The sequence below is a fragment of the Lonchura striata genome, chromosome Z (genome assembly GCF_046129695.1).
Source record: "Lonchura striata isolate bLonStr1 chromosome Z, bLonStr1.mat, whole genome shotgun sequence".
Classification (NCBI taxonomy): domain Eukaryota; kingdom Metazoa; phylum Chordata; class Aves; order Passeriformes; family Estrildidae; genus Lonchura; species Lonchura striata.
This window is the reverse complement of record NC_134642.1, coordinates 80,465,046-80,482,069: the sequence shown is the minus strand read 5'-3', so window position 1 is coordinate 80,482,069 and position 17,024 is coordinate 80,465,046. Positions and strand designations below refer to the sequence as shown.

At 36.3% G+C, this 17,024-nt stretch overlaps 1 protein-coding gene across 3 annotated transcripts in view; it reads right to left on the bottom strand.

The window, feature by feature from the left end:
- Nucleotides 1-17,024, bottom strand: part of APC (APC regulator of Wnt signaling pathway) — a 93,938-nt gene that overhangs the window by 32,747 nt on the left and 44,167 nt on the right. For all 3 annotated transcript variants that reach the window (XM_021524795.3, XM_021524794.2, XM_021524796.2), the window contains exons 3-6: nt 13,148-13,232; nt 12,067-12,268; nt 6,305-6,413; nt 4,735-4,848 (exon numbers count right to left, since the gene is read on the bottom strand). In XM_021524795.3, coding sequence (XP_021380470.1) covers nt 4,735-4,848; nt 6,305-6,413; nt 12,067-12,268; nt 13,148-13,232 — 510 coding nt within the window. The remainder of the gene's footprint in view (nt 1-4,734; nt 4,849-6,304; nt 6,414-12,066; nt 12,269-13,147; nt 13,233-17,024) is intronic.

Genomic DNA, 17,024 nt, shown 5'->3' with positions numbered 1-17,024 from the left:
TATATTGATTTGTGAATTGTACTTATGTCCAACCTCGGAGATTTTCCTCTCTTACAAATCTCAAAGAATTTAGCAGGCTAAGTACATATATATATATATATATAAAAACCTACATACTGCTTCTTTGGTTTATCTGGGATTTTACAGACATCTCTGAATCAGTCTTTTATAGACATGTTGCTACTCATTTCCCACTGGAACCATTCTGTGGTTAGAAAAGGGAATGTTAAGAGACTCCAAATGTAACAGGATACACGTACTCCACACAAATTGTACAGTGAAGCACAGGATGCATTATCAGTCTGTAAAACAGTAAGTGTATGACCTTGATAATTTAATAAATTCACATTTGACTTTAAATGTAGGCAGAAGACCAAACGAATTAAACTCATTAAAGTATTTTTTTTTGTGTCATGGATAGATTTGTGAAATGGGCATATTGTTGAAAAATGTTCTGATGCCTTTACTTGATTAACACTTATAATGCTATACTAGAAAAGCAATCTAGTGGACACTGCAAAGATCATCATCGTAACCAACCTTATTTGACATATTTATAACCTGAAAATGGAAATAAGATGGACTTTCAACAGGTGCTAATGCCAGAAGATGCACAGGCAATAGAAACACAATGCTATCTAGAAAATTTTGAAACAAAAAAGGAAGTCTAATCACAAAATATGAATTACTGAAACACACATCAGAAGCACTGTGGGGAAAATACCATAAGCATCAACATTTAGTAGAGCTGGAAAGCTGTGACTTTAAGCTATAAATTTGATTTGATTTTGTAAAACAAAGTACTGGAAAGCATAAAAGCTTCAGCGCAGAGGCAAACAGATATTTTATCCCACCCTTTGCTCCTGGTTCAAGAAGTTTTTCAGTATTAGAAAGATAATAGAAAAGTATTTCTGGGAATATCTATGCATTGGTGACCAAACACATGACTGATTAAAACACTTCTCTCACTGTCCTTAAGAATTACTTGAATTTTATCTAGTTATAGAATAGTCAGGGTTGGAAGGGACTTCGGAAGGTAATTTACTCCAAACTCCCTGCCAAGGGCAGGAACATCTTCAAGCAAGTCAGGTTGCTGAAAGCCCTCTTTGACCTTGGATGTTTCCAGGGATGGGGTCCCTGCTGCCTCTTGGCAACCTCTTCCAGTGTTTCACCACTCCCACCACAGAACATTTCTATCTTGCAACTAATCTGAATCAACTCTCCATTAATTTTAAGCCATCACTCCTTCTCCTACCACTATTCCCTGATAAAAAGTTTCTTAAAGGTCCCCTTTTAAGCACTCAAAAGACACAGGTCTCCCCAAAATTTCCCATAAATTGAGTTTCTTTCTGTGTAACCACCAACATAGCCAATAAAGGGCATCAAGAATATCTGAATATCTTTATATATGCACCTAAACACAGGGAAAAAAAGCTGTGCAGATGGAAACAATTAAATATTGAATGATTTGTCAAGTATTATTAACTGAGTCCTCCAAAGGGACAGGAATTCTATCCACCTTTTCCAATTTCAGTTCAGGGATTTAAACATCAGATCATTCTTGTAATTAATTTTCTTCTAGTACAGGGAAACTGGGGAGTTCCACTAACCAGGACCGTACTTTGTGCCAAACACCGTAGAAACAGAAAAAAGGGACGCATTTCTTGCCACAAAGAGGTAGAGCCTAATGGCAAATGGGCAAAACAATGGAACAAGCAACGTTTTTAACTTTAGAACCTACTTGAGCAATATCACCTTTGATTTCTATTTGTTCAACTACACTCCTATTTATTATTATATTTACTTGTAATTTTTATTAACATAAAATATTTGCAGAAAGTAACTTTACCTTTGAAGTTATGAATTATTTGGCTTTTACTGTCCCAGAAATGTGTCTAACAAAACAAAAATAAAATTCCTTCACACTCACAGTGACAGAAAAATAATCGCTATATAGAAAGCAAAAATAAGGAATAACATTTTGTTTATTAAATGTTGTCTGCCTTCTTTGTTTGGTTGGGTTTTTTCCAAAATAAACATAAAGAAAAGACAAATGCGTTAATGGCTTGGTATACATACAAGACCATCATATAAATGTAACAGTACTGAAATCTTTATCTGTGTGAAACTCCAGGATCTAAATTTCTTTTATCTTTAGTGGTCTGCTGCTTTAGCAAACTTTTAGAGATCTTGGGATCAATTCTTTTAAGAATGGTAATTTAATGTAAGATTTTAAGGAACTCTTAACCTCAAAAAAAAGATCCTTTTTGGTCTGACTTGAAGGAAAAATAAATTCTATGTGAACATGAATTCAGTCTTAGAATTGAAGTATTTTTAAATATATCTTACAGAAATTAAGTTTGCTACTACTTATTACTAAATATATTGGCTTCAACATTTGAAGAAATAAGAAAAGTAAAAATAAAACATCGTTAAGAATGCTTTTTTCCTTTTTTTCAAGTAAGCACTACTATGTGAAGTTACTGGCTTCAGATAATAGCTACAAGTTTAAAAGTTAGTGTAAATCATTAAACTAGCTGAAATAATTTGTCAACAGCCTTCTTATCCATCTTTCTGAACAACTGCTGGGCATGTGCTTGTGAGCAATCTTCATAGAAGACATCAACAGTGAGCTGCTAAGTTAAGTTGCTTCAGAAGGAAACAAAGCCAAATCATGCCACACAAAAAATGGAAGAAAGCCATTGTTTAAAAGTTCACGAGAAAGGGCAGCTACAGAAAAGTGCAAAAGTGCAACCTGGGCAACTGCAGGTTATCAGCTCTCTCACAGAATAATCTCTGGGACTCTTAATTTAAGATGTCTGCAACGCCAACCTTTATGTGGCTGAAATGTTCCCTCCCTTAAGCCTGCATTTTGAACAGTATTGTGTATCCCAATCAGTCTGGGTGGAAAGAAAATATTGAGCAGAAAGAAAATGGTTAAACTAACAAGTTGAATATCCTTGCCAAATACAAATGTTTCATTTTGCACATTTAAAGATCACAGTGAAATAATGCACAAATTGCTCTTATGCATTTGCATATCAGTGAGCGTCTACACATTTTTGGCACTGGTCCTTGGCAGACAGAAATCAAGAGGAATACCAGATAAATTCACAAGCAGCACATGCAGAAGCAGTTACTTTGTATTCAATAATCTTTATATAATCATTTTATAATATATATATTATTATATATAATAATCTTTCTATAATAGGCACTGTAATTTCTGCATGTAAGTGCTACGCACATACAGAGAGAAAGTGAAACAGCTGTGACAGACTCCATGTCAAACATTAATTCAGAAGCCCATAATATATTTCAACATGATCTTGGCAGCATTCTTCCCCCCACTAAAATTAAAACCCTTCAAAAATCAAGGAAGAAGCAAATTCAGGGTCAACTTGATTACTTCCACATAGTGAGATGACTACAGCCAAGTTGTGTGTCTGAATAATTTCTTTTAATCCCTGCCCAAGTGCATTTAGGATGCTGCCAGCAGCCTAGCCTGCCTGTTTAGCTTAATTCATCTTCCTCTAACTTAAGCAAGTTAGCAGCAGCAGAACTTTCCCAGGAGTTTTGCTGTGCAGGACCTTCACTGGGGACAGGCTGGTACAAACTGCACAGCTGAAACTGTGCAGGGCATCACCCCTGCTGATAACCCTCAGTAACTGCCCTACAGCTCCCAGACCAAGCCAGTGACTCCCCACGCAGCCTGAACCTGGGCCTGCCTGAGAGCATCAGCCAAACGCCTGCACAGCCCTGCACACGTAACCCACAGCTGCAGGGTATCTCCGTGGCTAAATACTTTCAACTGTCAGAGTTTTCTGAAAAGTCCACTAAATTACTCACTTTAAAACAACTATTCTAATTACCTCTTGTAATCAGTACAGTTGCTTTAACTTAAATGTAAAGCCAAATTAGAAATGTTTCTCATGTAGTAAAATTTCGTGTTGAGTCAACGTAGCAAGGGAGGTAATGTCTAAAAAGACTTTCTACTGAAAATACTGATTATCATCATATTCACCATAAAACCCTAAAATCTTACTAAATTGGTTATTTAATACATCTAGAAATAAATGGTAATAAATAATCCAAATTGTTGCTTTTCTGCAATGGAGGATTATTTCTTATAACCAGCAACCAACTGATTATTTAATTTATAATTTGTACATGATTGCATTCTGATTTATACTTCCAAACAGGTGGGCCATGTGGTTAGGTATGTACATATCATCATCATGAATGCAAAACAACTCTTGGTGAGAGCGAAAAACTCCCAGATATGTAACTGAATTACATTTTACTTGAACATCTTGTTTGAAAAGATTATCCCCTGCTATATCTTTTCTGGCTAAGGAAACTTAACAGTAGCTGGATTTTATTCTAAACTCAGAAGCATGAAGAAACACAGCAAAAAAGATGCAAAATAAAGCAGTTGCAAATACAGTGGCTTTTGTGAAGGTAAAATGGTAGTAAATTGTAAGGAAATTATAATTAAAAAGTATTTTATCTTTGATAGATTGTCTACATCTGCTGAATCCAAAGGATTATTTACAACAGGCAGATGAGGGTACTTCTTGCCCTATTATTTCTTATGTCCTGATTCTATTTTGTATTTGAAAGGCTAACTAAATGCTGTGTTTACATACAGTTTAAAGATACAATTACCAGTAATTTAATAAATATGCAGGAAAACTTTTCCCCTTGCTTTTAATGGTGGAAGGCAAACTCTACCTGTGCTCGCTTCTCCATGTCCTGACAAGTGCCCAGCTGTTCTTCCATTGCAGCTCTGATTTGCCTGGCCTCATACTCCAGCTGCCTTCTGGTCATATCTGTTTGCAAGGAGAACTGAAACCAGAGTACAGGGAAGGCATTTAGCAAATACTATTGATGTAAACAATGTATTTCTCAGAACAAAAAGCAGGACCATTACTTTTCTATAATAAATTTCATAAAACAGAGTAATACACTCTTAAAACATGACTGCATTAGAGAAACAAGAACGCAATGATGTTCAAGCAGCAGACTATACCTGAGTTTTGTCAAATTGCTGAATATAATAAATAAGCACTATGAAATCATAATTCCCTACAGGAATATCTGGCTGCTACCAACAAAATTGTGATGTGTGCCATCTGAATTGGCATTTTCAAAACTATTCAAAAGTATTAAGCTACTGCACTCCCTGTGAAAAGAGCACAAGTGTTAGACCTAAGAGCAGCAATACAGCCTAAGGGAGGACTTTTGAACTAAAAGATATTTTGAGGCAGAAGCAAAGCCCTTCACTGGCTTTGGTCTATTACTCAGTCTGTAAATAAGTAAGTCTCCAAGAGCAGTCTTTCCAGAAGACTTCACCAAGGTCAATTCAGAAAGTCAAAACAAGACAATCATCTGCAAGAACCAAATGTCAGTTTGCTGTGTCTGGCCTAGGCAGTAATGGATATAAATTGCCACAAAAGGTCTTTAGTGTGGATGTTAAGTAGTGCATTCTAATCCTAAGAGTAGCTAAGTGAACTCATTATCTATGGAACAGAGAAGAAGACCTTAAAATTTACAACAGATTGACACAGAGCTGACAGTGCTTTGAGAATGGGCTGAAGTTCCTCAAAATCTTTTTCATGCCTTCTCCCTTGGTTGTGGTACTCTGCTAAGCTTGGCCATGACTCAAGTGTTAGTTCTACCCACCAAAGAAGTGCTTCTGCTGTCTGTTTCCAGTTCCAGAAGGCTGACTGATCCTTCATCAGGTGTGACTCTTTCAACCACACCTTCCCAACTCTATGTGTGAAGGATGCACTTGAAATACATCCATGTTGCTGACATCTAACAGGAAATCCTACATTATGTGGGATATCAGACATTATTATCCCAGGTAACGGTGACTTGAATGTAAATGCTTTGGAGATGCCACAGTAAAACCTTACAGCAACACCAGCATAAGCTATAGAATCACTTTACCGGGGAGAAGAGAGTTTGCTATAGAATCACTTTACAGGGGAACAGGGGAGAACAGAGTTAAGGAAGTGTACTGACATGCATTTGTCATTAATTTGTCAATTAATTTGTCATAATGACTTCTCAATGTTCCTCTGTTTTCACTGACATTTATATGATATGTATGAATTTTGATGTGTAGAATTCTATAGGAAATGCATCATTTAAGCTAAGTTATCATTACATACCGAATGAAAAAAAATTTTGAACTAAAGTGATAGTAGAGAATGCCACCAAATTAATTAAATACACACAGCATCTAAACAGAGACTGTAGCACACGACATCTCACCAAGCACTCAGAAGGTACTTACATTTTCAGTAAGAGGGAGACTATCAATCCTTTTAGTCAGGTTCTGAAGCTGGGCATAATACCAGTCCTTTTCCTTCTCTTCCTTCTCAAGCTCCGCAAGCAACAGAGATCTATTAAAAGCAGAAGGAGGAAGTTTCTCATCATTAACACCTCATTTCCATCTGGAAGTTTAAAGAAGGCACCATTTGAGTTCAGTTCCCTGGTCCTGGCTAATCAACCTATCCAATCATCTGTGCTAAGCATTTCAGGTTCTTATCTATGAGACAGAAAAATATACATATTTCTCTAAAAATCACTACTCTAAAAATCCAACGCTAAGAGATCTTTTGTGAAAGCAAAACCAGTTATTAATGGTGTGTTAAGTTGTACCCAGCTTCTTTCAAAAATATACTTTGTATAGTGCAAACAGCATTTAAGAAAAGGTCATGTACAACCCTCAATCCTGAATTACTGAATTGAGAATCTTCACCTTTGCACTGTCCTTTTACTTGTTTTGTCACCCATAGCAAAACTATGGGTAAAGCACACAAAATAAGCCATTTCTGTGAGTGTCTAAAATATTTTAAACCAGTATTTTCCACCAAATGTTATAGACAAGCTATATTTACAGCTATTAAATATATTTTAAATGGGTATCATAAGCATACTGCATACCTGAGTAATAACTGGGAAAGACAAAATGAGTAATATATGCAGACTACCAAGGAAAAAAATTATTTAAAAATTTCACATACTACTTGTATCAATCCTTAAAGAACTGAATTTTATATAATTCTAAATCTCATGAATATAGTAAAATAATGCTCATGTCTACAATACTCCTCAAAATATACACCAAAATTTTTCAGCAAAATCTGGCTAGTAGGAATAAACAGAAAAGCCACTCCTTTTTTTAATACAAGTTTATTATTTTCTTTCTAATGCTTTCTGTGAGTACTGTTCTTCCTTCTGATGTTTTAATATTGCTCATTAACAGAGATGACAAAACCAACACTTAGCCAGAAGACAGAAAGCTGCATACAAGTTTGCCCAGTATTATTTCCCATCCCTTAACTTTTGCATCCCTCCCTGGCTCCAGCAGTTCTGAGCAAATGAACCTTTAATAAAGCACACAAACACATTATGAATAATTCTTGTAAGTCATTAAGGAACAATTACACAGCATACAGCAAAAGTACAAATTTCCCCTGACTATTCTGATAATGAATCACAGACATTATTTGAGAAGGTAATTAATGTTCCACACAGAATAAAGAAGAAAAAATTTAAAATTTGTATTTAAAATAATCTGACTTATTTCCTGCTTTAAAAATATTTCAAGCTAATTTTGATGATTTAAACATTTATTCCATATCCTATACAAGTGGCTTGGCCTGCGTGCAAATGGAAAATTTAATTAGAGGATCCCTCCGCTTGAATGTGACACTGGAAAACTACACACATCTAAGAGTGCTAAATGTTTGTAAACATGAACAAAATGACATAAATTTCCAGACTTGATCAAACAGTCATGTTGGAACAGATTTAAGGATGCCAAGGTTTACAATAAAAATTATTGAAAAGAAGTAACAAACAATTACCATAATTTGGCAGGTAAGTGGAGCACTATCACAGGACGGCAGTAATTCTTCAGTCAGAAGGATGTGGCTGGCAGAAATTCCTAAAGTCCTTAAGACAGACTGAAGGGAAAACTACTAGATGGTGCTTGGGGAAAGCTCGTTGAGGAAGCTTTTTTGCCTCTCACCTGCCCATTCTCTTGCCACACAGCCCTAGTGCCTAATCTCTGTACAGACTGGAATTCTGCATGGCTTCCCTTTTTACCATCTTGAGTGCCCAGGCACCAGTTGTGTCCAAGATGTGGAATAAAATTTGCAAAAGCACAATTAATGCAATCCTTATAAAAAGTATTTTAGCTTTTGAGGACTTGCAAATGTGAAAGGACTAACTAATTCTGCCTCCGGATGTCAGAGAACTGGTAGCAGAAACTGGAGGGATTACTTTCAGCTACATAAACATGTGATTAAGTTCCTCTTAGGAAATGTAGGGTACTCAGAATGTGACACAGTGTGTCATTCAATCTGTTTTGACATGCCCAATAGATGCTGGAAGCAAGAAAATAACTTAGGAACCATCAGTGCTGCATAAACAACATAATGCATAACCCGAGGGTGACTTGTTTAATATTGTCATTTTGTTTTCTGAAGTGATGCTTCATATGGGATTACTAGTTTGGTATCACTGCTCCATGAGAATTCAGGTTTTGGCAGTCTTTAGGTTCACCCAGCACAGAACCTGAAGGGTTGCTACAACTACAGCAGGCAGCACTTCAGTTTCCATGAAAATAAGCAGCAATAAGCAGCAGTTCTCTGTAGATGTGTCTGATAAGCTGCTCCCCCCGTTTAACGTTGCTCTCAGATACTATTCCAACTAGAAGTACAGCTGCTTCTCAGCCTTCTGGAGCTTCTCGGCGTTAGGAGAGGATTTAAAGTGGAAGAGCTGCTACTGGTCATGAAAAACAAGATGGAAAAAACCAGCGCAGTTATTTCACCTTTTTTATACCCCTAAGATGTTTACATTAGGACTCTCACAGCATCAGAGAAAATTCTGTTCTCTGTCATACCCTGTCAAGTTCACTGAGAATTCAGCACAGCAAATGGGGAAAGCTTTTGGAACTTTACAATATTTTTATGAGTTAACAGAATGTTTTCAATTTGAGCTGTTCTTCTGAAGGGTGGGTTTTTCAAAGACCTCTCACATGGCACTTTTGAAGCTCCCAGCAATAGAGGAAGCTGAATGAATGCAGAAAACTCTTGACTTCTTTTTCAAGTATTTTCTGCATGATTATGTCAATATTATTCCTGGCTAAAAGGGAAAGGGAAACAAACTATATGCTACTCTACTTGTATTATGTAAACTACAACTATAATTAATACTTTCACTTCAATTGGTGGGAGATAAAATAACATCTTGAAAAGCACTGCTGATGCTGTAAAGTTTGAGGTCAGTTCTACTGGCCAGCCAAAAGGAGAAACACAATGGAAGAAAGAAACCACAAGATAGAAAATGCTCCAAATCAACATCAAGGAAATAAAAAAACAAATGGCACAAGCCAGAAGGAATAAAGAATGCAAACATTTTCATATAAAATATATAACATTTCAGAGAAGACTGTCATCTTTAGTGGCCAATTACAGAATTTAAAAATGTGAGATTATTAAATTTGCTAAATTGCCAAGGGCAAACACACAAAAAAATTAACCTGCAGTGGACTCTGAAAAAATTTCTCGTTGATATAAGTATCAAGTATACATTGAAACAGCCAGAGAAAACAAGAGATATTTCATGATTAGAATATTCTAAACTGGCAATTTAAAAGCACAGTGCTGCCACTGCCCATTTTTCTCTTTGTCTTTTTTTTAAACTTTGGAATTAGAGGAGAGCCAAGAAAATTATATATGTGCCAATAATTTCATCTTTATTCTAGCAGGCGAATCAATTGATAAATTGTCTTCCTCTCATAAGTTCACTTTCAGTCAAGTGGTGGGTTGATCCTGACTGGATGCCAGGTGCCCACCAAATTGCTGTAAATATTTTAATACATCATGTAGTCCTCACACAAACACTGCTGCCCTTAAGTAGCATATATTGTACCAGCATGTTAAAATACTGAATGGAAATGGTCTCCTGCTGCATATTTCTGCAAAGTGTTATTTTATTCTAAATTATTTTATGCTTGTCAAGTTTAACACGTTCTTGAAAGTCTGCTTAAGTGCAAAAATCCAAAACTGATTAGCAAATATATATTACATTTAGAGACACAGAAATTTAGTAAATATGCCAAACAAATTCATACACAAAACACAGGAAAATAAGTGTTTAATTTTCTTTTTTTCTTTTAGAAATGGCAGTGGTTTTAGATGTACAGTCCTATAGCCCCCAAGTTGTGATTAATTTAGCTAACCAGGGTTCTTACCAGAGCCCTACAAGCTTCCACTTGTACCCTGAAACAGCTGAAAGAACAGAGCAGTTTTGCATTATCTGTCATTTTACTAATAATGAAGCCAGATGTGATCTAGCCATGCCTCCATATATCCATCTTCTCCATCAGCACAAATATTTACTCCATCAGCTATGACAGTAACAGTGTCTAAGCTACTCTGAAATTAAAACATCCTCATCCCTTTTCTACAGCATTATTTAAACACAGGCTGGTTTACTGCCTAAGCTGTCTTCACTGCCAAGAAAAATGTCCTAAGAACAATCACCTCAGAATCCACCAGGATGGGGTAAGATCACAGATCATAAATCAGAGGTGCTAATCACCTTAAAGAACTCTGGCTGCTATAAACACTGCTTGTTCCAAGTGAGCAGGGGTTCACTGGAACCACACTGAAAGTTCCAACTATGTTTAAAGATTTTAGTATCACCTGTAGTAAAACACAGCACTGGAATAATACAAGCAAATGCACAGTTTGTTAAGACAGTAAATAACAAACACATCAGACTCATGAAGAATAAGATGAACAAGAAATAAGATTCACAAATTTCTAAATATTCTTATACAGCTCCTCAGAAATCTACATTTTATGCAATAGAACAAGTGTCATTAGTGGTGGTTCTGGCTAAAAGTTAAAAAATTGAGTGGTTGCTACAACAGGCTCAGTATGGACCCAGGGCAGTTACTTTTATTCTGCTGATAGGACCAAAAACACCAGGGACCTGGATCTTGGGAGAAAAGCATTGTCCTTTCAGGTCTTAGCTGCAAAAATTTTGCTGAACTCCAGAGAAAATCCTTTAGAGAAGGGGTTTCTAGAGGGCTATCCACAACATGCTCGTTAACCATAAAGCTTTTCTATTACAACTTCAAACTGGATTTTTTTGCTAGTTAATGTCTACTAGGCATAAAAATACTGTATTGCAGTTTATCTGGTTTTGCAGCCCACAGCTTGATATCCCATCCATTAAGTAGGAAAGAATCTTTAGGAAACCCTGTCTTGCAGATGGGCTTCTGAAAACATCTGGTATTTTAGTCAGATTCATTTTAAGAAATAAAGATGGGTTCAGTGGAAACAGCTGCATGTCTCTTAACTTTGCATTTCCTTTGTAAGTGACTGATGAAGTGCTACAATTCTGTATTGTGACTTGAAAGTATGTTCTTCCTATAAATGGGTACCACTGCCTTTCAAGAAAAGAAATTCCAGGATTTTGTCGATACAAAACATTTGATGGGAACAACATCTTGAAGATAAGAACACGTGCTTTGGTTGATGCATTTGCTGAGAGTGTAGAGTAACAAGGTAAATGTCTGCTAACAGTAAATAATTGATAAACCAGTTATGATACTAAACAATCATTTGGAAACAAGAGAAAACTATTTAACCATCATCTTGTTACAGCTTCAGCATTTAGCAACAGTGGCGAGGCGATATGGAAGAACACTGCACCCTTGCTACTTAAATATATGTGAGACAGTGACAACCTGCTTATCAAAACAAAAAAACCCTTCAGCCAGCAAAGAGTAACAATGAAATGCACAAATGAAAAAGCAGTAGAAACTGAATGATACTTCGTGATTTTTAAAGTATTTTTCTGCATATGCATTTAATAAAATGTAGATTCCTGGTTTTTTATCTGTCAAGGTTAATGATAGGTGAATACACCACTGATCAAAACCGTATTCGTGACAGCTAAATACTAAGTGTGTCAGTAAACTTCCACATTAAGATTAGAAGTCAATCCATATTGGAAGAAAAATAAATTTACCTCTCTTTTTCTAGCTCTTCTAAGTAACCAGTGCTTTCTCTGCTTCCATTCATAAAGCCTCTTCTTGGAAATGACCCCATGGGGACTGGGCTGCACTCCCCTGAGCGGCTGGACACGGACCCTTCCCGGCTCCCATATGAGCGCACGGACATCTTTGGCCTTAACTTCACCCCAGCGAAGCTGGTGCTTTCCAAATTCAGTTCTGGATAATAAACAGCAAACATTTTTCAGAGCTGAAGGTTCAGTAGCACAAAAAGATCATTTCTTACTTCCCGAACAAATCCATGTGTTTTTTTATGGAAGCATTTTGCACAGAAATGCAGCAAAAATACTGTGAACAAAAACAATGGATATGGTGGACTAGGAGAACAGCAGTTATCTGAGCAGATGGCCAAACTACAATCCTGGCAATCAGAACAGTATCCTACAAAAGCCTGCCTGCCTCTTTCCCAGAGGACTTAAGAAATGGACAGAGTTTTGCATAAACATCATATGAATTACCTTGTGACCCACTTCCTAACAATTTCTTTTCCGGAGGTCCTGCAAATGTTTCACCATCATGTAACAGATGACTACCCTGTTCATCCCTATGAAATTTCAGGGTCAGTGGCAAGGATGATGGATGAATACAGGGAGTTAGTGGTCTGGGCTTGCTGGCACTTCCCATACAACGGGATACACACATTCCAGCCCGTGCTATAGGGAAGGCGGCATAAATAAGCAGAATGACAGAAACAATTCCAGTAATATGACATGGAGAGTGCAGGATATGCAAACAAATTTAGAAAATTGCTGGAACTACACCAACTGTTACTTTTTTTTTCTGAAGAAATGTGAGTTATATCAAACATAATTCATATGAAATCCTAGAGTTACAGTAGCAAAAGTATAAATGGAGAAACTTTTTTTTTCCTGAGAATGTGTCTTAAAATGTTTAGCAAAAATGTTCAGGCACTGAGACTATGCCTAATCATCAAGGTTAGTGCTGGAAAGAAGATACAATTGACTCCAAAAATTTTATCACAAACTAAAAACAATAGACAAAGAAATCAATCTACTTAAAACATAATTCTAGATTTACCTTTAAGTCGCTCCAGTAAGTCAATTTGTCCAGAAGATGCCATTGTCTCATCTTCAATACTTCCTTGTAATTGTTTCAGTACCTCCTATAAGAAATTAAGCCTAATTAAGAAATCCTTACAATAGTAACACACAAGGTAAATACATCCTATCCTACCCTAAAGTGCACATTCATCTAACAGCTACTGAGACACTGATGTAAATTATATTTTATGTGAGCAGTGATCAAGAGTCATAACTTTAATTCCCATCAGATATGTTCTACAATGTTTACCCCAGCACTGTCATGATGCAAAGTGTATCTTGCATAAACCTATCTGGCAGTTCAATCTATTGGATTATTTGAAAATTCTTCTCAAAGTGAATACCAGTTATTTTGAATTAAGAGATGGATAAATGTAAACACAGAGAAATCAGCCAGTCTTGTAAAAATAAATTTTGAATATGTAACTAAGAGAAAAGTATCTTGACTAGAGGCAATCCCCAGGATTTTTCTTTGAGGCTTTAGTACCACTGTAAACCCGCAAAAAGAATCATGTTATTATTAGTACAAATGCTACCATTACCATGCCTGGAAGCAAAAGATTTAGGTTTCCTTCATGGCACCTATTATTTGTATTATTACTACTTCTATTTCAACCACCATCAGGCCCACCAGAAAGAGATGTAAATTCCTTCATGCAGCTGAAGCTTCAAATATGAGAATACTGCCATGTGCTATTGAAACTACATATGATAAAATTATACAGCTGAAGGAAATAGTTCTGATCTACAAAAAAATCATAGTAAACAATGACTATTACACTAAAGGGGTCTGGTAAGCCCCAGGTCTTGAATGCTCAGTGGCCTAAATTCACGTAGGAAATTAAATGCAAGTTAGTGAAAGTCTTTTCAATATCATCATGACAGATGCATCAATAGCAAGAACAAATAAAAAAGATTGGCTACAAGGCAAAAAGCCCTTACTGAAATTTAAAATATCATTTTTCATACTGTGCCATAGAAAATATTTTTAGAAGCAGCAATAGTCAGGAGGTTAAACCTGAATTAAACAATTCTGAATTAATGGAAGGTATTCTGTAATTTTCATATATGGACTCTGTACACAGGATTGTAGTTTTGTTTAGATCTGAAAACTAATGAATTCTAGACAATTTAAAAATATGCCCATACAAAAGTTTTTAAGAGTCTGCCATACCTTACTGTCAATATTACTGGAACTTACACAGAATGTATCTTTGCAACTTACATAGAATGTATCTTTTAAATACATTATTCTCTTTTCAAGAGGAAAAAAACCTTTGGCATCTACAAAAAGTCAAGATTCTTTTTTTAAGCAGTGCAGTGATAAGCTTTTTTCTATTCAAAGTGTTGTTACTTGTTACTAAAAAAAAAGTGAGAAGAGTAAAAGGATTTTGAGTACAGAATTGTGCAGAGTTCTGGGGAAATAATCTCAAGCCCTAGACTCAGACCAAATGGCACCAGCCCAGGTGCTGCAGCCGCTGCCATGCGTCTCTGGGAAGAATAATTCCGGAGTATAGACACCCAAATTTCCAGTTTACTGGTAAGAGTCAAGGTGTTTGTCCACCTAAGACATTAATGGCTTAGTTTGGACCAATTTGATGCCAGACTTCCATCCTTCCACACCAGCTGTACCTGGATTCCCACTGCAGGTATCTCAGAGCATGAAACAAATTCCTTTTGGATCAAGCCAAGCCAGCAGTTTCACCCAGGTCTGCTGATGGGCATTCATTCCATCAGGCTGAAACTAGTCCAAAGACAAAACCCTGAAATACAGATTGAGTGTGTGCTGGGTCCTCAACACAATTCACCTACTGTGTTGCCTTTTAACATCAGTTTTGCCTTTAGGATCAAGCCTGGGGTGATAAAGTCCATACTCTTGGAAAGACATCTTCCCTGTGCTTCTGCTTTTAAGTATGTTCAAGGGCACCCTCATCAGCCATACAGCCATCTGTATACATAACATCTGCCCTGTCAGCAAAGGCAGACAAACAACTGATGTGGTGTTTTTCAAAGAAGGGCTCCTGCACAGTGTGATGCAAGGGCAGACCTGCAGATAGCAGTCTTGGCTTAAAGTCTAAAAGGGCAGTGTGGATATGTGAAGTGGTCTTGAGAGTTACTGGAAACTTGGACAAATTTAAATAACTAATGAATCATTTTTCTCTGAAAACAGCACTTTAGGGAAAAATCGAAAATCGCACCTCTCCCTCCATTCCCTTTTTAGAAGCCTCTCTCTCACATGTGTGCCACATCTGCTGTTTCAGCATGTTCAGGATACTTCCCTATGTGATGAATCTTCCTGCTCTAAGATGGAACTACCATCAGCTTTTCCTGCCCTACCAAATTACATGACTGAGGCATCCAGGCAGCAAGGGACTGCTCTTTTCTAAATACTGGCACCAGTTAAACACTAGCACACTAAATCACTTCGCTCGAATTTTCTGTTTCAATTCAGAAAGTTAAGTTTTAACTTTTAGCTTTTGTATTTAGAATTTAGAAACTTAAGAACTCCCTTTTTCCTTCAACAGCACATGCAGTTTTTTTCAAGTTAGTTTTCCTGTATTTTTCTACATTTCTTTTCCACAGTGCTATTGCTAAGGCGACAATGCCATTACAGAGCTGTGACCATCAACTTTAAACTCCATCACAGTGCACTTCAAAATCTAAGCTGACAATTCAACAGGCAGTTAAATAAAGGAGACAAAGGTCAGAGAAGGAGATGCAGCCCTATGGCCAGATAGTGGTGGAAAATGAGGCTGCGTGCTAAAATGACAAGTCAGGGGAATTTGCAATTTTAAACTTGAATAAGGAACAGAGAAGTTTTCTGCAATAATCCTTCGGGAGGAAACATGGCAAGTTATCTGTTACTGTGCTAATGAAAATGTTTACTTACTAACTATTTACAATCTAGGATTCAACACTAATGCTGTTTACATATATAGAGTGCTTTGAAAATATATTTTTCCATGATAATTTTATATTAAATTTTATATAATGTTTGCTAAAGCATAAAATACTCTCCAAGGTTCAATTAGTATGTGTTTAGTTATGCAAATTTCAGTAAGTCTTTTAGTACTGGTTTACAGCTTTAGTCTAAGCAAACTCTATTGACTTAGCAGTGACTTACTGAAACAATACACAAATGTAAATCTGTAAGAAAAGGCTGCAAGGCTTTTTCTGTTCTTTCAAAGAATGCAAGTCAAATTACTTTAATGGTCACTTAAGTATAACCTAGTTTATCTTGTTCTGTGCAGAAGTACAAAAGAATGTTTTTGGAAATGGAGCAGGCCCTATGACTCATCATCATTTAAAAGGGTTTGTGTCTTCACAGTCTCTGGACTGTGACATAATGAAACATTGTCTATTTTTTGTCTGGTTGGTTGGGTTTTTTTGTTGGGACTCTGTGAATATAATCCTGATATAAAACTTACTTTATGAATAATTAAATAAAAGAGGTCAGATTTGTCACCATGTAACTGCACAACTATGGTAAATAAAAGCACCTTTACTAACAGTAGATGCACCCAGCTAAGTGGTAAGGGTTCATGTAAATAACATGGTTTAAGGGCTGTGAATTTACTCAAGCAGCTAATAAGGAAAGGAATCACAGAAGAATAGTGCTTACAATGGCTGATTTGAAATCCCAAGGAGTTAAGACTTAGAGTGTATTCAATTTTTGGGAACTGTAAGTATAAATATTAATACTTAGGGGAATATTTCAAAATATGGTCTATGTAAAAACACATTTTGATGGCAATTCAGGTATGTTTGATCTTCTGTAAACACCATTCTCTCCCCCCTATCCCTTAAACATTAAGCTTTATTAGTTATATTCACTTTTGTCATAGCTATGTGTA